The sequence below is a fragment of the Rhododendron vialii genome, chromosome 11a (genome assembly GCF_030253575.1).
Source record: "Rhododendron vialii isolate Sample 1 chromosome 11a, ASM3025357v1".
Lineage (NCBI taxonomy): Eukaryota > Viridiplantae > Streptophyta > Magnoliopsida > Ericales > Ericaceae > Rhododendron > Rhododendron vialii.
In genome coordinates, this window is record NC_080567.1 from 30,366,471 (window position 1) to 30,394,331 (window position 27,861).

The 27,861-nt window shown below is 39.0% G+C and overlaps 6 protein-coding genes across 8 annotated transcripts in view; 1 reads left to right on the forward strand and 5 right to left on the reverse strand.

The window, feature by feature from the left end:
* Window positions 1–236: 236 nt before the first annotated feature.
* LOC131308777 (transmembrane 9 superfamily member 1) lies at window positions 237–26,549 on the reverse strand. 2 transcript variants are annotated; one of them, XM_058335794.1, is made up of 13 exons: window positions 26,545–26,549; window positions 8,464–8,618; window positions 5,742–5,934; window positions 5,521–5,625; window positions 4,473–4,490; window positions 4,001–4,098; window positions 3,772–3,924; window positions 3,364–3,498; window positions 2,984–3,150; window positions 2,586–2,680; window positions 2,071–2,444; window positions 1,245–1,518; window positions 237–751 (listed from the first exon to the last, which is right to left on the reverse strand). In XM_058335794.1, exons 2-13 carry the CDS (start codon window positions 8,566–8,568, stop codon window positions 684–686), a joined length of 1,785 nt encoding a protein of 594 aa, XP_058191777.1. In that variant the 5' UTR covers window positions 8,569–8,618; window positions 26,545–26,549; the 3' UTR covers window positions 237–683. The 2 variants fall into 2 exon arrangements, with proteins under 2 accessions (XP_058191777.1, XP_058191776.1); XM_058335793.1 differs by lacking the exon at window positions 26,545–26,549 and having other exon boundaries at window positions 8,464–8,741.
* On the reverse strand, window positions 9,324–10,829 carry LOC131307094 (transmembrane 9 superfamily member 1-like). The gene is made up of 4 exons (XM_058333512.1): window positions 10,788–10,829; window positions 10,450–10,597; window positions 10,155–10,403; window positions 9,324–9,825 (listed from the first exon to the last, which is right to left on the reverse strand). Exons 1-4 carry the CDS (start codon window positions 10,827–10,829, stop codon window positions 9,758–9,760), a joined length of 507 nt encoding a protein of 168 aa, XP_058189495.1. The 3' UTR covers window positions 9,324–9,757.
* On the reverse strand, window positions 10,614–15,624 carry LOC131308782 (NPC intracellular sterol transporter 1-related protein 1-like). The gene is made up of 8 exons (XM_058335798.1): window positions 15,559–15,624; window positions 14,566–14,665; window positions 14,263–14,370; window positions 13,797–13,913; window positions 13,470–13,620; window positions 12,905–13,152; window positions 12,558–12,740; window positions 10,614–11,606 (listed from the first exon to the last, which is right to left on the reverse strand). Exons 1-8 carry the CDS (start codon window positions 15,585–15,587, stop codon window positions 11,502–11,504), a joined length of 1,041 nt encoding a protein of 346 aa, XP_058191781.1. The 5' UTR covers window positions 15,588–15,624; the 3' UTR covers window positions 10,614–11,501.
* On the reverse strand, window positions 16,311–19,112 carry LOC131308775 (pentatricopeptide repeat-containing protein At2g17210). Its single transcript, XM_058335790.1, has one exon. It carries the CDS (start codon window positions 18,703–18,705, stop codon window positions 16,471–16,473), a length of 2,235 nt encoding a protein of 744 aa, XP_058191773.1. The 5' UTR covers window positions 18,706–19,112; the 3' UTR covers window positions 16,311–16,470.
* On the reverse strand, window positions 19,322–25,569 carry LOC131308776 (probable galacturonosyltransferase 3). 2 transcript variants are annotated; one of them, XM_058335792.1, is made up of 9 exons: window positions 25,434–25,569; window positions 24,200–24,252; window positions 23,994–24,054; window positions 22,852–22,911; window positions 22,647–22,784; window positions 22,286–22,420; window positions 21,825–22,159; window positions 20,641–21,586; window positions 19,322–19,712 (listed from the first exon to the last, which is right to left on the reverse strand). In XM_058335792.1, the coding sequence occupies exons 1-9, from the start codon at window positions 25,488–25,490 to the stop codon at window positions 19,437–19,439; spliced, it is 2,061 nt and encodes a 686-aa protein (XP_058191775.1). In that variant the 5' UTR covers window positions 25,491–25,569; the 3' UTR covers window positions 19,322–19,436. The 2 variants fall into 2 exon arrangements, with proteins under 2 accessions (XP_058191775.1, XP_058191774.1); XM_058335791.1 differs by having other exon boundaries at window positions 23,994–24,057; window positions 25,434–25,553.
* The window catches only part of LOC131308783 (uncharacterized), a 51,178-nt gene continuing 45,517 nt past the window's right edge, over window positions 22,201–27,861 (forward strand). The window contains exon 1 of the mRNA XM_058335799.1: window positions 22,201–22,211. The gene's annotated coding sequence lies outside the window, so the exon portion shown is untranslated. The remainder of the gene's footprint in view (window positions 22,212–27,861) is intronic.

Below are 27,861 nucleotides of genomic sequence, written 5' to 3' on the forward strand. Positions count from 1 at the left end.
ACCACGAAAAATGCTTCCACTGAGTTGCAAACATGTCAGTTCCCTAAGAAACAAAAAAGAGATCCCTGTAGAGCATCAAAAATACGACGTTTTGACGCACACCCCGTCCTTCCTCAACCAGAAGCTCACATAACACTTCTCATATATCCGTGGAATCGCGCAGCCGACAAATGTGCACGTGTATGTAAGAGAGAGAGAGAGAGAGAGAGAGAGAGAGATTCTAAGGATTCCCAAACTGTAAAAATGCGACTCAGTAGCAGGAGCATTTTGTCATTGCACATGTTCACCGACACAAAATACATTTCCCAGGATCGTTCCCTAAAAGTTTCTTCTGCCAAAAGCTCACATATATATATATAGCAAAACTGAAACAAAAGAGAACATAGGAGAGAAGCCGCTACAAGGGGCATCATAGAGAAGAGGACAACAATAAGTACATAAACCAACCGGGTCATGTTTCAAACAATCTGTGTAATCTAAGTTAATAAAAAATGGAAAGGCTTTCCACTAATATCCCGGGACAAAAGGGGTAAAATCTCGGGGCTGCTCCGTATCTAAGACTCACATGCCATCAAACTAGGTGATTTCCATGTGTAGACATCATTGGTTCCTGGCGCGCGTGTCCAAAGGCTTCCTCTCGCTCATTCTCAACAATCATGGTATTGAAAGCTCAGCCAAGTGCCCTAATCACACTTGATGTTACGGTAGATCCTTCTTACGAACAAATTGGAACCCAAATAACCAACAGCTCCTGAAATATTTAGAAAGGTCGGCCAGAAGTTATTTACATATGAAGAGCGATAAATACATTATGAAAATAAATCAAGCAAAGGTCCCTGCAAACCCTAGTAAGCCCCAGATACTACTGGACTTGTGGCAGTCAAACCCTCAATTTCGTTCAAAGTACAAAAAATAAAAATCCAAATTCATTAAAGAATAGATTTCAAGAGGAAAACAGATGGCCTCTTTAAGTACAAATCGAGCCGATCAAAATTCTGACGTGATTCAACTGGTCCACTAATTCCACTAAATACCAAGCAAAGTATACATATTGGAGTTCTCTTTCGAAAGGATTTCAAATCGAATATCACATTCCCTAATACGGTTACCATTGTTCCATAGAAACGTGCTTCAAAATGGTATAAAGCTTTGGGATGTAGAAAATATCCTTTACATGAATTAGAAGAAGCAACAATAACAAGGTGCAGTAAGGCAAAATTTGGAATGGAAGTAGTTCAACTCACCACAGAGAATTCCTAACCCAAGGCAAAACATGAGAGTGTATCCAAAATAGAAGCTGGTCTGGAAGAAGCCTGACATCTTAGTCTTCACAGAGTAGTAATATATTGAATACAAGTACACATAGACAGCCGTGGAGGCAGCAGAGAAAAATGAAGTCCACTGCCAGTGATAGTTCTCAGCATTTAGCAAGAAATATGTCCCAACAATTGTAACGCAGACCGTTACAATCAAGAGAATCACAAAAACCAGCAGCATAAATCCATAGACATAGTACACCTGTCAAGTGTAAGATAAAAAAAGTGTCATTGAACTTTGACCAGGCATTTGATTAAGAAGGTTTTTTTTTTTTCCATTTATTTATCCCTTCAAAAGTGCAAATGAATACAAATTGAAACTACATTTTACCATAAAACATCATGAAGCAGAATAAATGAAACTATCGACCATTCAAACAGAACTGAACTAGAGCAAATATAATCGACGAAAGGGTTGGAACTTGGAGCTGTCAAATTGTTCAGCCACCCCGTGCTTACATTGTCCTTGAAAGATTCATTTCATGCAATGATGTCATTTTGTTTCTATAAAACTGAGTACCATAAAGACACCTGATCTAAAGTCTTCAATCCAGATAATCTCGTATGACCCCTAAATAACTAGACTGAACACACAATTCCAAGAAATTACAGCACTCAGAAATTTGAATCATGTAAATCATAGGACGACTTCCATGGGTACTGGCATTTTAACTATTTGTTTATGCAAGGCGAAGGACAACCAAGCATTTGTATGAAAGCCTTTCAAACATGAAAATCAAGTTGTCACATTTACCTTGTAATTCCAGAAGGATGTGAAAACAAAATACATCTCAATGAATATGCTGCCAAACGGTAGTAGCCCTCCCATCAAAGAAACTACAGATGGTGTAAGGTACCATTTCTTCTCTGGGATTGGACGAGGAATGGTCTTCACACGGCATGGATTGTTTGGGGCACCACTACAGTTTCTTCCCACGACGGTACCAAGAAGTGCAAGGGGAAAAGAGATGAAAGCCCAAATAAGGAAAACAACCACGATCGTGCCAAAAGGAATAGCGGCTAGCGATCCATAGAATATAGCAATTGTATTCAAAACGAAACCAATCCCAAAGCACATAAATGGGAAAAGTGATGCACTGAGGACCATTGATTTTATCCAGTTTTTACCTGATAAGAAGAGGACATAAATAATGTAGTAAAACTGTAAAACCATCAAAGAGAAGCTCTGCATTTCAATGGTGCTATACAGAAAATCAAATGCGCATAACATCTAAGGCAAATACAGCACTAGCTGGATATTGAGCATACCTCCATTGCGTGAATACATTCCACCACTTACGTAACCCGATATAAATGATGTCAAAGCATAGCATAGTATGAAGGTTGTCACTATGGCTCCTCTCCTAAAGAAGATAAGCAGAAGTATAAGTACCAATATGAAGCCACTGCTTGGAATAAATAACAAAAAAACTCTCAAGAACGAGAATAGAAAAGGGAATAGGTCTATCCTGACAAGCAACTCAAAATCAAATGACAAACAAATTATGAATGTAGAGAACAAACATCACCATTACCCTGGGACAAGGAACCAAATTTACACACAACGAGACGTGAATGGGGTGATCAATAAGGCAACCAACAGAAATGATCTATGGCTTGATGACAAACACAATATTTCAAGGCTAGCAAATTCATTCTCAACATACCCTATGTACAAGGTTCCAACAATTGCAACCAAGATGACAAGGAGAACAAGCAACGCCAACTGAGCACCCGTCCCAACAACAGCAGAAAGTAAAACTAGATTGCGAGGAGGCCGAAAAACATCCCCATGGACGAGCTTCCAACCAGACTCCTCACTTACATCTCTTTCCTGAAAATGAGGTCATAAAATTTCAACCAATTATGGGTTGTCACAAGATATTAACATCTCTTATTCCAATTGAAATGTAGGCAATAGGCCCATTCTAAGGGGGAAAACAGCAGATCCAGGGGGGGAAACGGTCAGTAGGGAAAACAACAGAACATAAATAGACAGTAACATTCAATTGGGAACAAAGCAAATACATTTGTTTGAGAGCATTACCAAAGACTCCAAATCATCATCCTCCCGAGCATATTTCGCGTAGTCATTTCTAAGCGTTCGCATTAGTATCATTGACACCAGACCAGTTAGAAAGATAACCATCATGAACGAATTAAAAATGGAGAACCAGTGTATCTGCATTGTACAAATGAATCACAGTTAAGTTCTCGCGACCGGTTCATAAGTACCATAAACCAACTAAAAGTTCAAATCCCCTAACAACTTGGCCTAAATTATAATCTCCATTTCGTATCAACAAGCACCACAGTTGGTGAATTGCCAATGAACATGCAAATGGAAGAACCAAGATTTAAAAGGCAAATAGCATCCACTATTTCACCTTCTTCCAACACGCCAGTAATAACCACATTCCACTGTGGTAGGGCCGGGGAAACACAAGAAATTTACCTGATGCTCAAAGAAAGGGTAATCCAAGTAAACATTGAAACGGCGAGCAAAAGTGACATTAGTTTCGATCCATTTGACAGAATATGTCATGTGTAGCGTTGTCCCCACTTCCAACGGTTTAGGGCTCTCTTGAGTGAGATTAACATGAATGATCTGCTTAAAAGAAAATAATCAAAATCGAACACGCGAAGAGGCCATAAAAAATTCCACATGGTTAAGAATCCAGAACCTGATTCTTGTTGTATTTAACAAGGATGTTCTTATGTGTGTAAAGCACGTGCTTCTTGTTATCACTATTCTTGTCAGGATGTAGCTCACCGACAAAACCTACAAGAATGGTAAGATGATGCATTAAAGCAATAGGTATCATTTTACTGTCTAAAAAAGCTACAAATCAAAAGACACTGTTTCATTTTCCAACCTCAAAGTATTACACAATCCTCATTTTGGCCTTTAAACTTCACTTCTTTTTTTGCGACCATCAAATTTGAGCTCAACTCTGCGATCTTAATTCTTAACTTCCAATTTTCAATGTGGTGTGGTTATTTCCGTTATAAGGAAAGACAATATGGTTAAAGGACAAAATGAAAAAATCTCAAGTTTAGCGACCAAAATGAGAAAAGGTTTAAGGTGCAAAGTGTAATTTTTCATAGTTACAAGAAAAAGGTTAAATACAAAACAAAAAGTAAAACAACACGTACCCCATAGAGGTAGATCATCTGAACTTGTAATCAGCAACCAGAGACCAAGAAAAACGAGATCAGAAAAAAAAGGCAACAAAAATTAGGATAAAACTTAAAGAAACTATATAAAAAATTGCAACACAGAAAATAAACATCCACACCAAATAAAAAGGCTATGTAATCATGTTCCCCCAAACCGTATTTCGTATGGAGCCACATAATTGGAATTATACAAGTGTCAGTGCCCATCGCAATATCAAGGATCCTTACTGGTGCTCAAGGCATCCAATGCAAAAGTCAAGAGGAAAGAGTAAAAATCAGAAAGTTGAAAAAGCGAAAAGAAAAGGGACATATTCTCGAGCCTGCTAGAACTCCACGAAATACTCCTGTCCAGTACAACACTTGACAGGCTTCAATTTGTTTAAGTATTTCACTATTTCTTGTCTCTAATCATGTTTCTAAGCTAAATAGACAAAGCTACAGGTGGTTGATGAATAAAATGAATGTTCATTTATTACGCTGTTATGTTAAGAAACCAAACCAACAAAGAGGATATTACTACTTTTTAATGATGACCATCACCGCAGTAGCATTTAATTACCACGATCACTATAATCATAAGTAGTAATTTATGCAGATGAAATTCTGATAAGCAAGGCGACATGTGCCGTATGGCCAAAGCATTGTTCAGGCAATATATGCTGGAACTGAGGTCATCACGGATCATGGTAGAAATTGCTTAATATTATTTCAATTTCCATTTTCCATATAATAACTAACATTATTCTGCTCCGAACAACAAAGTAGCACATCAAGGATACAAGCACAACCCAGTTTCTACACTAGTGACGTAGGATTACAGTGAAAAGTTGCAACTATCTAGTGTCTATGAATTCTCAGCAAAGATGATGCACTCTCTTCCCAAGCCAGGCAATTCAGAATCTTCCGAAACAAATTTGATTCCAATTTCCTTGAGAACCCCAAGGTCCAAATTTTTACTGCATTTTCAAATCCATTCATCCATCATCAGACCAGTAGCAAAAAGAAGATGATAGCAAATACATACCCATGAAAAATTCGAACCAATAACTACTCTCAACAGCATCCTTAAATTGTTTCACATTTGCTTCATCAAGTTCGATATCGCAAATGGAGTTCTTATCCACATTTTCTGCCAAACAAAGCCAAAGTTTGCCACTATTTTCAGTTAAACACAATAAACTAACCACTCAAAAGATTATGGAAGACGCTTTGTTTTGTTAAGTGTGTAGCAGAAGATGCACGTACTTCGGAATTTTATGTCGATCTGACTATCAATGAGTTCATTGCCACCGAGAACCTCACCGAGACCACCCCACTTGTGAGCCGCATTGCTAGATTGATGACAAAATGGAAGGCTATAATAGTTGTATGTTTCTTGTGGATTATTGTAAGGACCAACCTTATTTACCCATAGGGTAACAGGGTCGTCCTGTTGATACTACAGAAAGGAACAAAATGGTGTCAGACAACTGCATCTTGCGACAAGAAATGTGAATAGCAAACAGAAAGGAACCAGTTTGACCTATTTCTGGAGAAAATAGATAGATTGCAACGAATGGCACTTAGCTTAGGGCCTTAGACCATCTCTAACCTTGAGCAATATTGGGCACAGGTGACAAGTGCGATGTGCCGTGGTAAAGCTTATGTTGGTATGTCTATTCGAACGTTCAACAAGCATAAGTGATATGGAAGTTAACTTGAGCAGCAATACAATCGAGTTGAGAAGGTTTATTTTCATCATATCACAGTCTTACCACTATTCGATCCCACTAAACCATGGCTGACGAGAGCAAGGTCTCATCAACGAATGATGTGGAGGAATAAACTGAATTTATCAACTAGTATGCAAAATTGGCCGGCCACCAGCCTGGACTTCAATTACCTAGGCATGAACCTTTAACTGGGGTTTGGGTTATGCTTGGGTTCAGCTAGGAGTGGGCACAGGTCGACACAGTCTTGGCCTGGTTCACATGCTGTCGGAACATTTTTACAACCCTAACATATACAAATCGAACAAAAACTAAAATAAGAAACAACGAAGTAAAGAGAGATCGTATTCAGACATAGTGCCGAGGAGCAAATTATGGAAGGGGTTGTGATGCAATTGCCACTGTTAGAAAATAAAATGAACAGAAGAAAGCAAAAATACAAAGCCAACGCTATGGTGCAATTGCCATGCATGGGAACCTTTTGTGCCAATTATTTTTATAATAACTAGAATTATTAAAACCATGCAGAGAAAAAGATGGCTACTATTCTCGCAGATTCGTTCTATAGATCTATTGGTTCGCTTGTTTTATAGCGCCCTTAGAACATTATGGGTTGACTAAGTTGTCAAGTATCATAATATGCTATCCTGAGCTCATACTTTTGTTCTGAACAAATTTTAATTAATGAGCAAATTATGGAAGGGGTGAAGCCTGATTTAAGAAGAAAACAAAGAGGTACTTCTCCCTTTCATCACTCCTTTCTTGTACCGAATGAGATTAATGTCCAAGGGGTTCATACCTTTGGGGACAACCAGAAAAGGAAAGCGTTACCAGGCTAAGAGTTTCAACGGAGACATAAGGATTGGATTGCCCAAATGTTATTGCTTCCTACGGAGGATTTAATATAGGCAGATAGCTTCCTTGCTTGCCACACGGCTTTCCAACCATATATGACGAGCAGTCCTGCTAGCAACTGCCGGGCTTACCGGGGTCTAGGAACCTGGAACCTGCTTCCCAAAAAGAAGGGATGCTTTCGCTGACCATGTCTAATGTATTCATAACAGAAAAGAACAGAGATTTAAGTCCCCTTTTCTAAGATGAAGTCAACTTTCCCCTCGTATTAACTATTTAAACAGGCTCATGTATTCAGCGGCTCTTCTCCTTCTTTGACTACTGTCAATCCTATATCTTCCTTCTCCTCCTAAACTCCCAAAGTCAGAATCAAGGAGTTCCTTTCCAATATCAGCTGTGTTTTAAAAAGTGAGGGTCGGCACAGGCTAAAGCATTAGGGGAGGTGAAGCACCTCTGTAGCACCTCAAAATCCTTGAGCCGAAGTGCCTCTGTAGCATATCAGACATTGCTTCAACGGTGAAGTCATTGGGATTCGTATCTCATCAACGAATTTCTGATTAAATGATCAGTACTTATTACTTATTAGTATGTAAACATATCGTTTACTTGCTTGTTACATCAAAACATATGGTTGGCTGCGTGTAAGATCTTGGCCCCGCTAAACCCAAATCAAAGCGCCGCCCTCGCATATCATCAACACAAAAAAATTGAGCAAGCTCCACCACTCTAAAGGAAATAAACTACCACTCTACCCACCCCGCTGTCATGCATATACCATAGGCCCATAGATAACACTCACCAACCTATTAATTCAGTACTCTCTAATCTCGCTTGTACACAACCCTCCATACGACAAATTATTCCGTACCCTGGGGCAGGCCCCTTCAATACCACACATCGGAGTGGGGCCTACACCCATTATCTCCACAGTCCAGTGTTCTAAAAGTCGATAGGCGCTCTTTGGGTGGAAGAGGGGCGCCCAACTCCCTAGGTGGTGGCTGACTAGTCGGCGCCTAGGCTAATTTTTATCTAGGCGTTGGACCCCCGCCTAGCGCCTAGGCACCAACCAGTCCGACCGATTTTTAGAACAGAGCTCCACACCAATTTGTGGTTGAAAAGGGCCGCACCGAATAATTTCTCCCTCTGGAAAGGCCCAAGATCTAAACCCCAAAAACGAAGTATTTCCATAACAAATAAACCGTTATGTACTACAAAATTAAAGCAGTTTACAGAGCGCAATTGCAAAGAAATGAACATCAACACACGTAGATCTGAATACATATTACATAACGCGAATACAATCAGCCGTGTTGGGATCTGAGAGCTTAAATGTTAAATTAGAACCATAAACGCAGCTGAAATTAGTGATTTTTCTCAAAACCTATTACGTATTACGCAACGCATACCTTGTGATCGTGCTCCGAAGCGAACGCCAAGGAGACGATGAGGAGGGCGGTGAAGGCGAAGGAGGGGATGGATCCGACGGTGAGACGCATCGGGATCGCCGGCATTTCGGATCTAACTGTGAGGAAGAGTCGGAGAGAGAGAGAGAGAGATAGAAGTCAGAGGCTTGTGTGTTGTTGATTACCTTCGCTTCTGGCTTTTGTTTCTTCCTTCGGGAGCGTTCAAAGAGAGACAGACTGTACGAGCTCGTGCTTGCGAATTTTAGGTTAAAATAGACCGCTGGGTGTGTATATTGTAACGGAGAATAATGTCTTGTGTGTATTGGAACAGTTTTTTTTTTCCCTTTCAAAAAAAAAAACTGTCTCTCTTTATTAAAAACACAAACGACCCAAATGGTGTTCGACTTAGCTTACGCGCACCTCAATTAATTTATCATTCATCAACATCAATGGAGGCCCCATTCGAAATCGGAGCCGCTGGACTTTGGGGTTTATTTCCTTGCTCACCAACGGGTTTCGATCTTGAGAGCTTGGGATCTTGGGGTTGTGGTCCATTTCTCATTAGGAAAAGAAAATGCGATCTTGACGGATCAGGGAAGAAAGGAGTGGTAATTTGTTCACACAACCAAAAATTCAAAAAGTACGTAAAGGTTGCCCCCATGTGAGAGTTTTATTTTGATGATCTGACTCGTTCATTTTGTAAATGTGTATGCTATGATTGCACTGTACTGTGTTAAAAATGACGACCTTTTGAAGCATCCCAAGCCCTTCCTTGACCAATACATCGCATAACGACCTTTCTCACACATGACATCCATGTAATCGCGTAAGAGAGAGCGAGAGATTTTCAAACCAAATGCAACTTGAAGGTAAAAGCATTTTCTTATTGCACATGTTCACTACCACAAATTACATTTCTCAATATCATTCCCTCAAGCTTCTTCTGTCACATACATATAACAAAACTAAACAGAAGGTGAACACAGGAGAGAAGCCGTTACAAGGGACATGAATTGCCTAGGGAAGAGGATGACGATAAGTATCGAGTACCAACTTGGTCAAGTTTTAAACAATCTCTGTAATCTAAATTATGTAATAAAAATAATAATAACGAAAAGGCCTTCCACTTATATCCCAAGACAAAAGGGGGTAAAAATCTCGGGGCTTCTCCGTGTCTAAAGATTTGCATGCCCTCCTCAAACCTCCATGCGTAGACATCAGTGGTTTCCCCGCAAGTGTTCAGAGGCTTTCTCTCGCTCATTCTCAACAATCACGTTGTTGAGGTTAGGCAAGTACCCTAATCACACTTGATGTTTTGGTAGATCCTTCTTACGAACAAATTGGAACCCAAATAACCAATAGCTCCTAAAACATAAAGAAAGGTTGACCAGAAGTTATAAACATAAGAAAGATTTGTACATAATATAAAAGACAGCCCAAGTACAGATGTGAACCAATCAAAATTTTGAGCCTAAATATCAAGATAAGAATTGATACTCATTTTCTTTTTTCGGAAAGATTTCAAATTGACAGCAAATCAAACATCACAACCCATGCTAGGATTATCAGTGTTCCATAGAAACTTGTAGTGAAATGGAAAAGCTTCGGGACTGTAGAAAATAATTCCATACAAGAAGTAGAAGTAGCAAAAATTACAAGGTGGCAAACTTTGGCATGGAAGCTGTTAAACTCACCGCAGAGAATTCCTAACCCAAGGCAAAACATGAGAGTGTATCCAAAATAGAAGCTGGTCTGGAAGAAGCCCGACATCTTAGTCTTCACAGCGTAGTAATATATTGAATATAAGTACACATATACAGCCGTTGAGGCAGCTGAGAAAAATGAAGTCCACTGCCAGGGATAGTTCTCAGCATTAAGCAAGAAATACGCCCCAACAATTGGAAGACAAGTGGTTTGGAACGTGTGTAGCAGAAAAGCACATACTTCAAAATTTTATGTCAATCTGACTATCAATGAGTTCATTCCCACCAAGAACTTCACCGAGACCACCCCATTTGTGAGCCGCATTGCTGGATTGATGACAAAATGGAAGGCTGTAATAATTGTACGTCTCTTGTGGGTTATTATAAGGACCAACCTTATTTACCCATAGGGTAACAGGGTAGTCTGATTGATACTACAGGAAGGAAAAATATGTTGTCAGACAAGTGCATCTTGTGACAAGACATGTGAATAACAAACAGAAAGGCCCAAACAGTAACCGTATTCAAAGAGAAACACCCTTTTGTCAAGATATACAAAACTAATCACCTTGAACTTATTACCTAGCTGAAACAAAGGCCCAAACAAGTGGAATTTCTACCAACAATCCAACTCGTAAGTGAAATAAGACCCAGCAGCCTCGCCATCAAGACAACGTGGTCGGATATGTTGCATTTTTCAAATTAACGTTAGTTGTACTTCGCAGGCAGCAAAGAATTCACGCAGTCCCTCAAGCTCTCAGGAAGCTATCACCCTCACTGGCATAGACGTGATTGTTTTAGGGCCGTGTTTCCTTTCAAATACCAGATCTCTCTTTTTCTATTTCAAACTCTATCCAACTCTTTCTCCCTATGTGAAAATTCTAGAACCAAATGGCGAGGACAAGCAACAAATACATATAAGCCAAGCCGGTGGATAGGTTTTCAAGTCCCTCTTACTTCAATTCTTTCATTTACTTATGAGTTTAGTTAAATCTACAAAATTGGTGTTTGGCTTGATAGTTGGTTGCAGTTCAATTCAACAAAACTGAGTCATACATTGTTAACCTATTTTTTATTCTCTAGGTTTATGTGAACTTCGCATTCTACAGCATATATTCTACAGCATATAGAACTACGAGAGACCTGAACGTTAACGTTATGGTGCAATTGCCATGTATGGGAACCTCATTGTGCTAATTATACTTCATATTTTCAAAATAACTAGAATTACTAAAACCATGCCAAGCAAAAGGTGGTTAGTATTCTTGCAGATGTTTTGCTGTTCTACATATCTATTGGTTCACTAGTTCTATAGCCCTTCGAATATTATGGGCAGACTTAGGCGCTAGTTGAGGTGAAGTGCCTCTGTAGCAAACTAGCCATGTAACCTTGAAGAAGAGAAAGTTGAACTTCACTTGTCACTTGAGAGACCCCGTCATGCACCTGATGGTTACCAAAACGAAAACAATGCATAAAAATATCAGAAAACAGATAAAACAAGTAACAAAGACTGACAACTGACAAGTCTAAATTGTTGACCACCACATCATCTCAAAGCTTCCACCAACAATAGCACTTGTTACACGGACTTGGGTAGAACTCAACCAAACCCTAGTTCTGCTGATTTGATTTCTATGATTTCTTCTTCTAAAATCGATCATGTTAGAGCTTGTCCCACATTGATTAATTATAACCTCCAAAACTAGTATATGAGCTTGGGCAGCCTCTTCATTCATGGTGAATTAGTTTTGAGTTGGATGCTTTAATAGATCAAATCAGTGAACTTAACAAAACTAAAAATTATGCGAAAAATGGAATAAAATTCTGCAATTTTCCAAAAAACGACCAACAATTAAAATAGTACGATTAAATCTTGAACTATTTCTCCCAACAGGGGAAAAGAAAGGTCTTGAACTATATCAAATGCTCACACACCCAACTACATAGTACTACATATTAAAAATCAAAGAGAAGACATGGACGTAAATGTACATTGAATACATGGCATACTCGTTTGTACAAATACATCTACGCTCATAGTTACATCTTAAGGAGTTTCAATCAAGTAAAACATAAAGCTAATGCAGACCATCATCAATTAATCACAATTTTTAGTTGGTAAATGGTACGTAGGAAGAGATAAACTGATCATAGCTTTGATAAATAAAGCGTGGACGAAAGACATCTACGGCTAGCAAGATGGAATTACTCATAATAATATAACCTGAGTTAGAAAAGCAGTGCAAAAGTCAACCCCTACACTCAACTAACACTCATGAATCAACACCAACAAACTTGAGGACCTCCAAAATCCAGTAAACAAAGGCATGAATGTCATTACAGATGCAATGAGGACCAACAAGATAAAGACGAGTTAAAGTTACAAGAAAGCACCTTCATCTCATCCTTTCGCACATGACCATTGTTGATTTCACCTTCATCTGCATAATTCAATAATGGTGTCATGCTAGATGAAGATATCCTCCTTTCTCGCCTCCGATGAAACAAAGCCCATCCAAAAAGTGCAGATACCAAAATAATGTAAAAGATTGCCAATGAAAACTCTACGCATTTGACCTACAAGCATCAAATAAAAATCTTAGGCCATTTCATGAAATACAGTCGTGAATCATGACACAAGTCACACATGGAGCTCCTAATAGATAACTACTTTTATAATACCATGAAGTCATCAAATCATGAATTACTAAAACAGCCAGTATGTTTCCGAAAATCTAAACCTTAAGAGACCCGATACTGATGGAGCATGGATCCTTTTCGTGGGGGGAAGGGGGTTCTAAGTCTGAGCACACAGGAGACGCATGGCAATCCCCACAAGAGCATCCCAATGAAGTGTCACCACAAGAATAAACAGATACGTTCATGAGCTCCATTCTGGATGATTCAGGAAACCTTGACCGAAAGGTAATGGCATAAGGTGACCCAGGTAAACCAAGATCTGCTTGCTGACCAATAAATGCAAACCATTCTGGCAAACGAAAATTAAAGACATAAAGTACTCAAAGAAAAGCACACACTAGCATCCAATCATGCAAGCAATTAAGGTATTGATAACCACAAGGATACAAAGGCATTCAGACGCCAATAAAGCCACGATGCAACTTAATTCCGAACTGTGGAAAATTGAAAAAATTATCCAATTTCCTGTTCTAAGATTTATAACAGCAGTTCATCTCAATGTCTCCATGAGTTTAATACTATCCTCTTGAGTGGATATATGAGGGGCTTAAAGGGGGGGTGAGGGGAAGAAGAGAGAACCAGCTGCAAACTGAAAGCATAAGTTACCTCTAAAAGTTTGAGCGCCTGCACCAACAAATTCTAACGCCCTTGTATTCATGGTTCTAAACTTTACATCTTTGCAGGAGTTGTATAACCCTTCTCCAAAACTATCAGTTACAAAAAAGTCAATGCCATCAACAGTCAGGTTGCCGCTCCCCTGAGAAACAGAACATTAAGTCACGAGTAGGTAAACTGTAAGCATGACACAAAAATATCGATATACTAGCTACATAAGGGGAAGGATGAAAACTTACTTGAAAAGCACATTGGTAATTACATTTTCTGCACTACAAACAAAACACATCCTCAAATCGTAAGACTAGTATACCTTACTTTGGAACTGGAAGTCACATTGATGAATAAACTCTGATTTTGGGAACATGACATCTCACAGAAAAGATTTAGAAAGTTCCTCAAGCATGCTAGGCAGCCTACAAGGAAAGGAACTGCCTACAGAAATTGAACGGATTAAGAAATATGTAAATCCTATAAAAGGGAGAAATACTAGTTAGTACTTGTAACATTCTCAGCTGAAGATGGTTCACATGGCAAACACTGCTCTAAAATGTCGAACACATCCCATATCTAGCTCAACTGCCAAGTGTCTAACTCACAACTCTCATATAAATGTAGAGGAGTCCATGTATCTCCGTAAAAACAGGACAGTGCCACCATTCTCTAAGTAAACAACTAAACCCTAATAGGCTAATACAAATAAAATACAGGGGTGAATGTCTGCAGTTGACTTTAACTCCAAGAAAACACTTAAATAAAATAAAATAGAATGTTCACTTCTTACTTGTTGAACTTGTGCACGCAATGTCTCAAATTGAGCCTCTGTACAACAAACATTTCCGCTTATTGTTGGACACAAGCTTTGGACTCTCTCGGAAAACAACTTATCAGGCTGCAAAGGATACAAAACCATGATCAAGTACCATCACACATTGAAGGATGCAAAACTTTTGATTTACAAGTAGAATGAAAAGCAAAACACAACAAGCCATCAAATTTTAATTACGTGGGAAAAGAGAGAGTGAGAAAAAGATCAAGCTGCTGATATAAATGGCAGAAAATTGGAACTGAGATAAATCCTACATACCCTCACAGATGGGGAACCATAAGGACAGTTCAAAACTTTGCCATCACTTCGTTCTCCACAAATATCATACATTGCACAGTATTCTTCAGAATGCCTATCCCTGATCAGAAGATCAAGCACAATAATTCCTCAAAAACACCCCCCCAAAAAAATGATGAAATACGTAAAATTGGCTTAGCAACATTCAGCTATCAATTATCCTATAAGACCAGAGATCATCATTACATTCAATTAGCCAGCTATTGCAGCAAAGTAACCAGCTAACAGCCAAGGGAACCCAACACATAAACAGTTCCATCATTTTCTGTTTATATCAACGAAAGATGCTAACCCCTGCCCATTAAGGATCAAAACTTGTGTACTAGAGGATGTGAAAAGTGTATTGAGATGTGTAAAATGTTGGGCATACGGTGTCGCAGCCCAATCAGCTATTGTTAGTAACACTGTATATCAGAAGCTCTCAAGAAATTTGTTTTCTTGGGGAACATGGTATTCACAAGCTTCACCATAGTCTTACTCATAAAGATAATCGGAAGTTGGAACCTTAATATGTTATACCCACTAGAATTGGAACCTGCTTGACGCATGAGCATGATGAAGTACGTTCACTCACAAGTTTGAATGGTTAAGGTAGAAATGAATGACAACATTAACTGCTATTAGATGGGAAGCTAGTAGGATTGGGGAGTAGAGAAAAATAAAGACAAGGAGAGAAGGAAGTAAGAAGTTATTTAACTATAGCTTTCAATCAAATGTCCCATTAGGATGTAAGAATCTAAAACAAAAGTGGTAAGGGGGAATGTAAGGTACAAAAATTATGAAATATATATGTACACATTAGTAACAGTATATAATACAAATACATGTAGCAACTAAATTTTCAATTAAAGGCATCCAATCCACGCAAATCATGCGAGGGAAAGCGAGGATAGGACTGAGCCTAAGGAAAACAACAAACAAGCAATGATGGAGATCAAAGTAATTTTATCTTACCCACTGGAAGTAGAAAAGAAATTGAGCATCACTATTCTCTGATGGTAATAAAGAAGCAAATGTGGAGATTTGGTCCTACATAAAGCCGACACGTGCTCCAATATATACCAATTTTCCAATTTCCATTGGGTTCGATTTTTTTTTTCTTTTTGGTCATATACTTGTTCCGATGGGGGCTAAAGTCGCTTATGACTGCGGAATTAGGCCGAATATTTATTACTCCGCTCTGGGGCGTAATATTAAGGCTCCGTTCTGGAAATAAAAATAAGTACTTATTTTTTAAGAAGATAATTTCAAGTTCAAAAATTATGTGCTTATGCAAATTATTTTTTTGTCAATATGGATCTTGTTTGATAGATCTTTAATACGATGCAAAAAAAATTGAAAAATTATTTTTCATTTACATCATTTTTGAGTTTGAAAATTTGGACCTAAGTTGCATGGTTAACTTCAGTATTATACTAAATTTTTTTGAAAAGTTTTTCTTTTCTTGGGTGTGTATAAACCATGATAATAATTTATTCCTTTAATTCTGCATATTTAAATTTTCTTATTTCAGCTCTACCATAAATTTTGTGCACTATTTTTTTTCTTCGAAATGAAAGTATTCATATGGTAATGTTCTTTTAATAATTCTTTTTATTATAGAACTGAAATATCATATCCTATACAAAATACCTCCCCTTGAGCTAATGCAATAGTTATGATTCTTATGAAGTTTGACTTTCTATTTCCTTGCGATATGCTTGGGTACTTGTATGACTTATTTTTTCATTTTTTTTCCCTCTCTAAATTTATGATTTGAAAACGATAAGCATCTTGATATAATAAAATAAAATAAAATAAGTTGGACCGAAAGAAAAAGAGGCGATTCCCATGACTAGGCGAGGCGTATGAAAACACAGCCTCATGTCATATGTGAATGTGGGTGTCGTCAAACTTCATACACGAATGCAGCTGCTCACTTACAAGGCAGAGCTCACCGGAAAATGGATAATGCTTATTATTGTTATCCCCCGCAACAAACTTAAACGCCTTGTTATTACTGCTAACATGCACCAAACTATAGCCGGTCACCATCCTCACCCCTCTCTCCTTCACCAGCCACCTCATCCTTGCCGCGTCACTCCACCGCCCACCAGCCGCATACATGCTCAATGCAAGCAAATATCCCGCCGAGCTACACGGCTCCAACTCAACAACTCTAGAAACAGCATCTGAACCAAGCTCCCTATTCCCATGACTCCTACATCCACTCAACAACGCCCCCCAAGCACTTGCACCTGGGTTTGGACCACTAACAGCCATTTTCTTTATCAACTCCATCGCAATGTCAAGCTTCCCACCCCTAGCCAACAAGTCCACAACGCATGAGTAATGTTCTAACCTCAGCTGACCCACGTCATCTTTAACCAACTCATCAAAAAATAAAAGTCCCTCCTCGATCAATCCCCCGTGGCTGCATGCGGATAATACCGAGAGAGTTGTTACTGGGTTTGGCTTCAATCCGTGGGTTTTCAATTCGTGAAACAAAGCTAGGGCAGAATGCGGAAGGCCATTCATACCATATGCTGCAATCATGGCACCCCATGATATAATGTTTGACTGGGGTAGCTGTTCGAACACCCTTTCTGAGGATTCTATTGCCCCGCATTTAGAGTACATGTCCAGAATTGCAGTTCCAACAGCTACATCTGGTGCCAAGCCTCTACGGATTGCAACGGCGTGAGCCGATTTTGATCTTTTCAGTTCAGCAGAAACGGAGCAAGCCTCAAGAAGATTTAGCACAGTAATGGCATTGGGCTTGTTTTGTGTTTCGTTCATCTCTTGGAATATGGCAATGGCTTCATCGGGCATGCCACAATGGGTGAATCCTGCAATCATCGTGCTCCAAGTGACTGTATCTCTTCTCTTCGCCTGATGGAATACGTTCCATGCAAATGTAATGAGATTACCTTTTGCATAGGCATCAATCAAAGAACTTAGGACTAAATCATTCACTTCATAACCCCGCCGGATTATTACAGAATGAATGCACTTGCAGTGAATTGGATCACAAAAATGTTTGCATGTTTGAAGAAGATTCACCAGAGTCACCTCATCAGCCTCAATTCCTTCCTTAGACATCGAATCAAACAGCGATAGAGCTTCTGAATACTTCTCATTACTGATAAATCCGGCTAAGAGAGAGTTCCACGAAACATTATTCCTCATAGGCATCTCCCTGAATACTTTTGATGCAGATTCTATATCATCGCACTTTGCATACATATCCACTAAAGAGCCTGCAACAAATACATCGTAACCCAAACCTCTACAGATCACAAACCCATGGACTAACCTTGCAATGCTAACTTTCCCCATGTGAATGCAGGCCTTGATTACATTTACCATTATTTGCCCATCCATTACAATTTCATTATTGCATACCATCTTACGGAACAACATGAAAGCAACCACAGCTTCCCCAGATTGCACATAGCCCCCAATCATAACGCTCCAAGAAATCAAATCTCTTCCACACATTTCATCAAACAGCTTGTGCGCAATCTCTATTTCAATGTCAGAATAAAAACTCAAAAGAGAATTCTGAACTGAAACAATAGCCCAAAAACCTCTTATGATTACAAAACCATGCATTTTCAGTCCTTCATGAGTAGCCCTGAGACTCCGACACGCATGAATTACGAGCACCAAGGTAGCAGTGTTGGACTCAAATCCATCATTCCTGCCTTGCATAAACAACCACAAACCTTCCTCAAGAGCACCGCGATGAAGTTGACCATGAATCATTATATTCCATGATACTGATTCTCTGCTCCTCATGCTATCAAAAACGTGCCGTGCAGAATGGAAGGCTCCAGATTTCACGTAAAAATCCATGATAGAATTCCCCATAGAAGGGAATGATTCTAACCCCTGCTTAATTAAACAAGCATGGACAGACTGTCCATGTTTGAAGGGGAGGAATGAGCATGCTTTAACAATAGGATGGAACAGGGAAGGGTCTGTCAATTGAACTCCAGCTTTCTTCATTTCCCGGTAATGGGCGAACACTTCTTGCCATTTCCCATCAGATGATGATTCTTTGATCCTCGAAAACCAATTGGGAAGCTTCCAGCCTGAGGAAATAATTGGGAATCGCATTGCCGAGGAGCTAGTGCAATGTCTCGGTTCATGGTATTGTTACTTCTCTGTTATCGCATAGATTGAGTAGGTTTGTCCCAAGATCAATGCTGCAACAATGATAATATACTAAGAGTTTCCACTAAACAAAACGACGGGACAGAGCATTCATTTACGCCATTCTCATTCCTTGAGAAGTTGAATATTTATGTCAATAAACTAAAACGGAGGCATCCCAATAAGGTCCAAAGGTGGATTGGAGGGGTTCTGTTAAAATCTTCTTGAAATAGAACAAACACGCACACAGAGACCTACCTAGATGGGCTTAAAATTAAGCTGTATAGCTCTTTTTGCCGATCAAAAAAGAAAAAATTGTATAGCTCAGAGAATCTCACTAAAACCAACATAGAAGCCAATCGTCTGATTAATGATTCTTCAATTCCCTTAACCAACCAGTAGACCATGGGAAAAAGCATCAAGAAGAAACTGGCTCGTGTTTTCAAACAAAGCAAATAATAGTAGACAAATATATATACATCTCCTAAAAGGACCAAGAAATGGCCATAGCCAAAACGCAGACTTCCCCTGATCCTGCACATATAGCATAAAAGAACATGAAAATTTTCTGAGAGCAATATTGTATCAAAATTTTTTTTTCTTTTCATTTTTATTTCCTGCGCAAAGAAATGGAATCACATATTCCATGAGAGAGAGAGAGAGAGAGGTAAACTTTACAGTTGATCATGAAACTATTATCCACTAATGTTGCAAAGTTGAAGATAAGAATTATCAAACATAACATATCTAGACCAGTATGACTTGTACTTAGTGATAGCTAGATCCAACCACGGCTTGTAGTTTCCATTGTAATGCACCACAGCTGCATTCTCTATTGCTGTTTGATTAAGGGCAGGATCGTAGCCAAGACCCAACGCATGCCAGCTCCGCTCTAGTGGATAAGTCAGGTTATAGAAAGTTATCAGTCCAGGAGGCAATGTCCCAAGTTTCCAAAGAGTTCTATCCTCATTCTGCAAAACAACATGTCATGAGTTTGAAACTAGCACTGAAGTCATAGATAGAAGTAATGCAAATGGACAGGTTATGCTGGGCAAGTGATGAGGACAATGAGATTAAAATGCTTTATTTCAGAAAATGTATGTAACACTACAAGTCTAGAACAAGGAAAAGTATCTTCCAAAAGGGACTTCTAGGAATACAGCAGGTTATACAGCATTTTACATAACATGCCCATTTGGCATTATGTCATTCTTTATTGGGTTTAAGAAGAAAATTTGCACTCCACCCAATGAGTCGATGCCACATATGCATCTTGCGAAATTGTTTTGTTGTGTTACTACCTTTCCGTGATGAAAAGTGCAATAGACCAAGTCTAACTTGTTCAATTCTAGAGAAGGGGAAACATTAGAATCTATTTCTTTCTAGGTGAGAGGAAAGGAGTTCTAGGATTTAATTGGAAGCAGGAAAGTGTCATTGATATTCCACCCACACAATCCTTGACAAAAGGAAAAACCAATGATCCAGGATGTCGCGACAAAAACAGCAGATGCCCTATGAAACAAAAGCAATCGCGTAACTCCTACACCCTAATCATGACAAAAATAGTATCCATAGCTAACTAAACCCAAGGATCCATTGCAGTCATCTTAGGGGCGAAAACACAGTATCTACAAGTCGACAAAAGATGATATCCAAACTATTTGAACTGCTTGTGTCCACACACACACACAGACAAGGGCACAAACATGCAATACAATTTCCACTCGTCCAACCGACACCAAGAACACATCAAACTGTAACAAATGAAATGAAATGCAGTTACTTGGGAAAGTGTGGATGTGTGCGGGGCACATGCCTATGTATCAAAACAAAATTTTGCATGATAACAATTGTTATTTGCCCAAGACAAAATGAGGTTGGACACTGATGTTTCCTTACCAGGTCTTGCCAATGATGATATATTCCTGTAATGTCTTGCTTCCTCCACTCCTTCAAGTCAAAAACATTCATTCCAAACGCCCAGCCACAAGAATTTGGATGAAAATTCTCAGAGATCTTTGGATTGGTAAAGTTTAGATACTTGTCAAATCTGTGAAAACTCTCCTTACAGGTCTCAACTGCACCGTTCACCATCCCTCTCAGATTTACAGACCAAAGAGGTGTCAGATCCTTCCGAACTACAATATCATCATCCAAAAACAGGATTTTATCCAGCTTTGGGTAAACTTCAGGAAGGTAAAATCTAAGGTGATTCAGCATGGACAAATATTTTGGATTCCTATATTTGAGATTGTCAGATCCAACAGACAGGGAAGATGCTTGATTTGCCTTAAAGTAATATTCTTTCATTCGAGCAGATTCCAGTTGCCGTAGCACAGGACAGTAAGAGGAATTTAGCCATGTGAAATCATCAACATTCTCAACTTGGATGGCTGCTCCCACAGGAGGGTTGACTAGAAACCACATTTTCATGGCCGCAAAATTCAGTTTATCCGTTACAATATGGAATACATGCTTTTCGGGTTCCTTTGCATGTACCAAAGTAGAATTGACAACCACAGATGTAGCAAGAACATTATCAGAAAAAATAGCATAATGGAAGAGAGAAGTATCTTCTAGTTTATCTTTGTTGGGAAAGCCACTGTTTTGAAAACCCTGAAGGTAATAGTCTGTTGTAAGCTGTAGAGGAAGACAATGCAAGGGTTTAGGGACTATTTTTGCAGCTAGCTGGATTAAGAATGCACTCTTCTTCCTCAGCAAATTTACATTCGCTTCAGTAGATTGAAGCATGGCCCTTAACTTCCTTGCTACTATGAGACAGTCATATAGTTGGTCCTTGGCTATTGACAGGGTGTGGCCCATTGCTTTTGCACGATCAAGAGCACTAGATGAGGGGAGAAAGAGAAAACCCGCGTTAGAAACAAGAGCCAACATATACACCTGGTAAAGCATGTTAGAATATAGTAGTAGTAGTAGTCCCACATTGCTTAGTTTACTTATTCCTAACACATAACAATCTTATTTATATAGACGACTCACATATTAAATAAGTAAACTAAGCAATGTGGGACTACTACTAATACTATATTCTAACAAAGCACAACAAAACAAAGTGGCAATACCTCGGCTGAAGCTCAGCATCAGAACGTGCATCTCCAATGGCATGTTGACTTTCCCTGGAACTTTGCATAAGAGAGTCATATAGACCAGTTTCATTATTAGCTTTCGCAATACTTGCATAAGCTTTCGCCATGATGATCTGATCGCGCATAAGTTTCAAGGTTGAATCAGAGTTAGGGTTCTGATATTCTATTCTCCATATACTGTACCTACCCTTGACAGTGGTGTCAAGCTCTCTAGCTCGTTTAATAGCAGCTGCTTGCAACTGGTTATCAATCTCTTTATCTTGTCGAATTAGCTCCGCAGTACGAAGATCCCTCCTCTGCTGCCGTAACAACTGAAGTGCGAGAAACAGTCATCGTGTGAAACCAACTCGGTGAAACATATATATATATATATATATATATATATATATATAGAGAGAGAGAGAGAGAGAGCGCTATAGAAGCATATGACATTTTACCCGACGCTTAAGCTTCACTGGGTTCATGGTAGATGTTTGTGGCTGTGGCATTTCACGTCCCAAAAGATGACTGGCAGTGGAATGCTCAACATTATCTCCAAATCTCACATCAGTTTGAAATGACTCTTCTAGTGCCTGAGGGTGCAAAATAAGAGAAGGATACCTCCAGTTAGTAACCTCAGAATTATGTTTTCAGTGAGTTGATCATAAACACAATACTGCAGTCTGCACACATATTTCAGTTCCTCATATGATATGACTTATACAGCTCATATAATGTGAGGTTGATGCACCTAAATGTTCAGGGACTGAAAACAGTTGTTTTTCTGACTAATTTGAAACTCCAAAGGGATGTTACTACCTGGGAACTATTCTGATGGTCAGTGTTTTCATCTGTCGGACTTCTCCAGATCCAGGAAGCTGATAGATCCCTAGATTTCACAGTCCTAATTCGAACAGATCCAGAAGTGTCGGTATAAGTCACAATAATGTCAATATCCTGCACAAATATAGGAGAATAAGAATCCTTCAGAAATGACAGCCAAAAATGAAAATCTGTTGGGTACCTTTTCATCCGGAGGGCTGCTACCTGAAGCAGATTTCACATGACCTTGTTCCTGTCTAGCCTTCAGTTGGTCCACATGCAAATAAGAGTATAACATGGGCATGTGTAATTTGAGCAACCAATAAAACTAAATACACAACCAAACTTTTGTTCGTCTTTTTTTAAATATATGGCTATCGTGATTTCAAAATGTACTCTCAATTCAGGTATTGCCACCAGAAGGGACCAAGTAATAATACCAAAGTAGGCATATGATAGGCGGTCAGACATCACTGCCACCACTCAAATCAATGAGGCATTTTTCTGGTACGCAAGATCATAATCCATGAGCATGAAGTATTACCTCGTCTTTGCAGTAGTTTCCACCGGAATTGTACAATATTCTCTTCGAAGTTTTCCAACGCCAACAATAAAACAAGAACGAACATCTATCACCTAGGAACTAAGAGAGGAATTCTATAACTCCCAGCAATTCCAAAGACCATAAGAATGATGATCCAAGCAACACCAGTTTGGGCTTACTAAAGCTAAGCTCATCCTTTGGAAAGTTTGGCTACTTCATCATTGTACCTTAATCCGGAAAAAGGGAGCCACTTTCAAGAAGCTCTACTTCAATCCAAAGAAGCCTAAAAGGAACACCTTATGAATAATCAAAATCACCCATTCTATCCATTTGACAAACAAAAAAGGCAAACGAACAGGATGACCACATTCGTCGTCCACAAACAATCTCATGAGGAATGGAGTCGATTACCAAAGAGATATCATAACCCATCAAGTTGAGAACATTATCTTTTTTTCATATTTCCCATTACTTACTGTTTTCCCCCCCAACAGAAGTAATTTAGGACCCAAGCATTTGGCACCCATAAATTGCAACATCCTTGTTCAGAACTTGAGGCTGCAAACCAACAGAGATTGAATTGACAGGGCACGCGACAAGAGAATTAATGAAAATCGCCAGGCTAAACTGCTAAAGCCAGATGCACACCCAAACGAAGAAGATAAAGGAACTAAGAATAGTCCACTTATGTATGTAAAATAAAAGAAGCTGTAAGAGTCTAGCACTAACTACTACAAGATGCAAGTTACTCCAATAGTGGGTATAACATAATGGCAGAGCCGCAGAGGTGAGTATGAAACCTTTTTGCCAACACATTGAGGACAGTCATACAATGACCAGTATGATTTCTGATCTCTTTTCCTGTTGGAAAGCAACAAAGCAAAACAAGGAAGTGAAAGTAATCAAATATACACTCATTGACAAGAACATCGCCCTAATTACGTCAACAATTCACAAAAAGTAGTAGATCTTTCTATTGCCAATAGATCCTTACGAAACATCTTACATGGTTCGAGTATCTGATAAATCTGCTCCAGCATGGGAAATTTGAGGCGTGGCCTGCATGGGTGCAACATATCAAAGACAAAGACGGAAAAGGTAAAGACACAAATTGTACAAGATGATGCTTGAACCCTAAAAGTGCAACTACAAGTATGGAACACGAAGGCTCTCTTTGTTTGGGCTGAAAATATTTCCCGAATTTCCGGTGTTTGGTTGCACATAACTTGGGGAAAATGTTCTCCATGTAAAGGTAAGTCATTGACAATTATTTTCATCATAAGGCCCCTGGCAAATGGCTAGAGAACATTTTTACCAAATCAGAACTATTTAAAGCATACCCCATGTTCCTCCACTGTTCGATAAGAGAGAAAAGTAGTTTAGAGAGAGAAGGTAAGGAACACGGAAAGGGACCTAAATAGGTGTCTTCAGAATGTTCACTGTAAATTGGGATTTTTTCGCTCCTGTAAATGCCATTGTTATTCTAATACGGAACCAAACATCGGAAATGATAGGGTAAAATATTTTCACGTATACAAGGATTAGAAATGAAACGGTTTGTGAGATGGTAGGTGTAGCACCCATAAAAGAGAAGTTGAGGGAAAATAGGCTAAGGTGGTTTGGACATGTCTACCGTAGACCAGGAGATACAGTAGTTAAGAGAACGGATAGGATAGCTTTGGGTAGCAATGCTACGGGCAGGGGTAGACCTAAATTGACATTAGATGCTGTGGTGCACAACGATATGAGTATAGTAGGTTTATGTGAACAAGTGGCCATTGACAGAGCTTAACGGAGGAAAATGATTCATGTAGCCGACCCCAAGTGATTGGGACATATGGCTCGGTTTGGTTAGGTTTATACAAGGAAATTTTTTTTATAGTAAAATATTTTACGTTTGTTTCAAGGGAGCCGAAATGAGTAACTGAAAGCTAACTTAAAGAGAACTATTTGAAGAATTAGGCTCATGATGAACTAGAAACCTGTCCAGATGTTCCAAACATTCTGGCCCCAATCAGAATGACCAAAAGCATTGACCTTCCTATATTACACAAGTTAAAGTGGCAATCAAAGATAGTAGTGACAGATGTATCGCTAACAGCGCAAGAGAAGCAAAAGAAAAGGTGGAATCTTCAATGACATGGGGATCGATGTATCCAAATAGCACGCACACAGGATAGTGAATTTAGTGGGAAAGAAAAAAGAACACTGTAAATGAGATGAGGGATGTTAAGGCTTACCAGAAAGACGCAGAGAATTAGCAACTTAAAGAATCTTCTCCAACGAGTTGTCATCATCACGGGTTGTTATAAAGAGACACAAATGCAGATGCAAAGATGGTACTTCTTGAATCTGAAAAAGTCATTGGCATCTTTTTTAATCTTCGTATCCATCAAACAAAATTCAAACAATGATTATCAGTACTCCATATAAGACTTTGGCCCCATTTGAACCCAAATTCTGGTTTTTTTCTTGCATATATTATCAATACAAACAGCTCGTGCAAGCCACACTACTCTTAACCAGGGTTTCGAATCCATACCATACCGGACAGTAAGTACGGATTCTGATCAAATCGGGTACCCTATAACTCTAATTCCGTTCCGGCTCAAATACCGGTCGGTACTAGACTATTGTTAATTTCAATTTTAATACATGTTTTATCCTAAATTTTCTAACATGGGAAAATGACATTAATAAATAGTGATAAATCCAAAATGGTAACCGGTATTTCACCGGTACATATGGGTACCCAGTAGGAAATCGGTCCCCTATCCAGTGCATTATTCAAAACCTTGCTCTTAACGCGATAAACTACCACATTACCCACCCCACTATCATGCTTACATAATCGGGCCATAAACTAACACTCACAAGCCCACTAAAGCATTAAAAGAAGCCCCTGTTACTTCACTGGTGTACTCTAATTTAGCTTGTATGCAACCGTAACACAGAAGGGCCAAGATCTAAACCCCAAGCCCTTAACACTAGCAAATTTAAAGCAGTTTTACAGCGCAATCACAACAATTGAATATCAACATATACAGTCAGATCTGAATGTAGATTATATAATGCGAATACAAACTGAAATGTAGAGATATGAGAACCTAAACGTTGGACCCCCCCCCCCCCCCCCCCCCCCCCCCCCCCCCCCCCTACAAAAAAAATAAAAAATGCAGCTGAAATCAATTAGCTTTTTTAATAAACACGTATTGCGTTACGTATACCTTGTGATCGTACTCGGAAGCAAACGCCGGCGAGACGATGAGAAATGCGATGACGGCGATGAAGGGGAGGGATCCGACGGTGCGCCGCATCGGATCTAATTGTGGAGAAGAGAAGGAGAGAGAGAGAAGTCAGAGGTGTGTTAATTACCTCTGCTTTTGCCTTCGGTTTAGAGAGACTGAGAGAGAGAGAGTTCACTGGAGGATTTTGTGATATTAATCACAAATTTGCCCCACGAGTCAAACATATGAACACTTAGGCCCATTTCTTTCAGTTTTTATGTTTATTTTTTTAAAACCGGATGTCTGAGTCAATTTACGAACACTTTGACTAATTTCAAAATGCTAAAGATAACGACAGGGCAAACCATCTAATGGTCTAAACGTTCGAGCGTGATCAATGATACAAGTCACAAGATGCTAAATTCTATTTGATGAATTGGGAAAGAAATTAGTACTATTTCGTTCAATCACACCGAAAATATATGTAAAATGTTACTCACCTTAAGTGGGACCCGTACGGGAGTTTTATTTTGATGATATGATTTGCTTCTTTTGTAAAACTTGTTTGTTTAACAACGAGAGTAATAATTAGCGCAATTGAATTTCGGTAAAATACTTGATGAATCATTCAAGTCTTGGTCCTAAATTTGGGACTAAAATTTAGAGTCAAGATCGGTATTATTTGATCAAATACTTATCCAATGCCAAATTAAGTGGATTTTTTTTTTTGTACGACAACCACATGGCATGAATGACTTGGATCATCAAAGTGAGATCTAACTTAAACACCACACAAAGTAGGTGTCAATATATCACTCAAAAGAAATGTTGGAGAGGTATGAAACGATATATCTTAGGTAAATCACTTAAGCACAAAACGTTACTTATTTATCACAAGCTGTACATGAATATTACCAAAAGTTGTTATTGTTATTTAAGTCAACAAGGTTAATTTAAGAAAAAAAACGAATAACTTTTTGTGACTTTCACGTTAATCAAAGATTAAAATTTTTCTAAACCTTTCTCCCTAAATTGCCGTCCCAATCAAAGTATATATATGCAATATAAAAGAATTGGCTTGGATTCCATGAACCAGATTAACTTGGACTATAAGCATCAAAATCCTTCTTTGTACATATCTAGTTGGGCCTGGTCAGGCCTTTCCATTAACCCCACGGACCAGAATACAAATAGGCCCATAGAAATACAGGCCTCTTTCCTTCTGATTTCCCTGTTCCCTTTCCCAGCTTCGGTGAAATAATATATACTAAACTCATCTATCAATTAGGTGATTTGGATTGAAAATACAGAATATAGGGTTGGTTAAACGAACTCGGATTTGGTTCGACAAGGCTCAAGTTTCCGCAGCTTTTTTATCGGGACAAAACTACTCCTAACACTCAACATAGATAACGAGGTGGAGTATTTGTTTCGGTCTCGA

Bases quoted from the DNA above. Each gene is read 5' to 3' on its own strand.
- LOC131307094 (XM_058333512.1), bottom strand. From the start codon at position 10,829: ATGGCGAGGCTGCTGGGTCTTATTTCACTTACGAGTTGGATT. The intron at 10,598-10,787 runs GTTGGTAGAAAT...TCCTTCCTGTAG, and splicing joins TTTCACTTACGAGTTGGATT to TATCAATCAGACTACCCTGT. The intron at 10,404-10,449 runs GTGGGAATGAAC...AAAATTTTGAAG, and splicing joins TGGTCTCGGTGAAGTTCTTG to TATGTGCTTTTCTGCTACAC.
- LOC131308777 (XM_058335794.1), bottom strand. From the start codon at position 8,568: ATGCCGGCGATCCCGATGCGTCTCACCGTCGGATCCATCCCCTCCTTC. The intron at 5,935-8,463 runs GTATGCGTTGCG...TCCTTTCTGTAG, and splicing joins CTTCGGAGCACGATCACAAG to TATCAACAGGACGACCCTGT. The intron at 3,499-3,771 runs GTAAATTTCTTG...TGTACAATGCAG, and splicing joins ACCCTTTCTTTGAGCATCAG to ATACACTGGTTCTCCATTTT.
- LOC131308776 (XM_058335791.1), bottom strand. From the start codon at position 25,490: ATGATGACAACTCGTTGGAGAAGATTCTTTAAGTTGCTAATTCTCTGC. The intron at 22,421-22,646 runs GTAGTAACATCC...TTGCACCCTCAG, and splicing joins ACCATCAGAATAGTTCCCAG to GCACTAGAAGAGTCATTTCA. The intron at 19,713-20,640 runs GTAAGGAAACAT...GTTGTTTTGCAG, and splicing joins ATCATCATTGGCAAGACCTG to AATGAGGATAGAACTCTTTG.
- LOC131308775 (XM_058335790.1), bottom strand. From the start codon at position 18,705: ATGCGATTCCCAATTATTTCCTCAGGCTGGAAGCTTCCCAATTGGTTT.
- LOC131308782 (XM_058335798.1), bottom strand. From the start codon at position 15,587: ATGCTCAATTTCTTTTCTACTTCCAGTGG. The intron at 13,153-13,469 runs GTAACTTATGCT...TTCGTTTGCCAG, and splicing joins AGGCGCTCAAACTTTTAGAG to AATGGTTTGCATTTATTGGT. The intron at 11,607-12,557 runs GTGCTTTCTTGT...GGTAACCATCAG, and splicing joins TGCGAAAGGATGAGATGAAG to GTGCATGACGGGGTCTCTCA.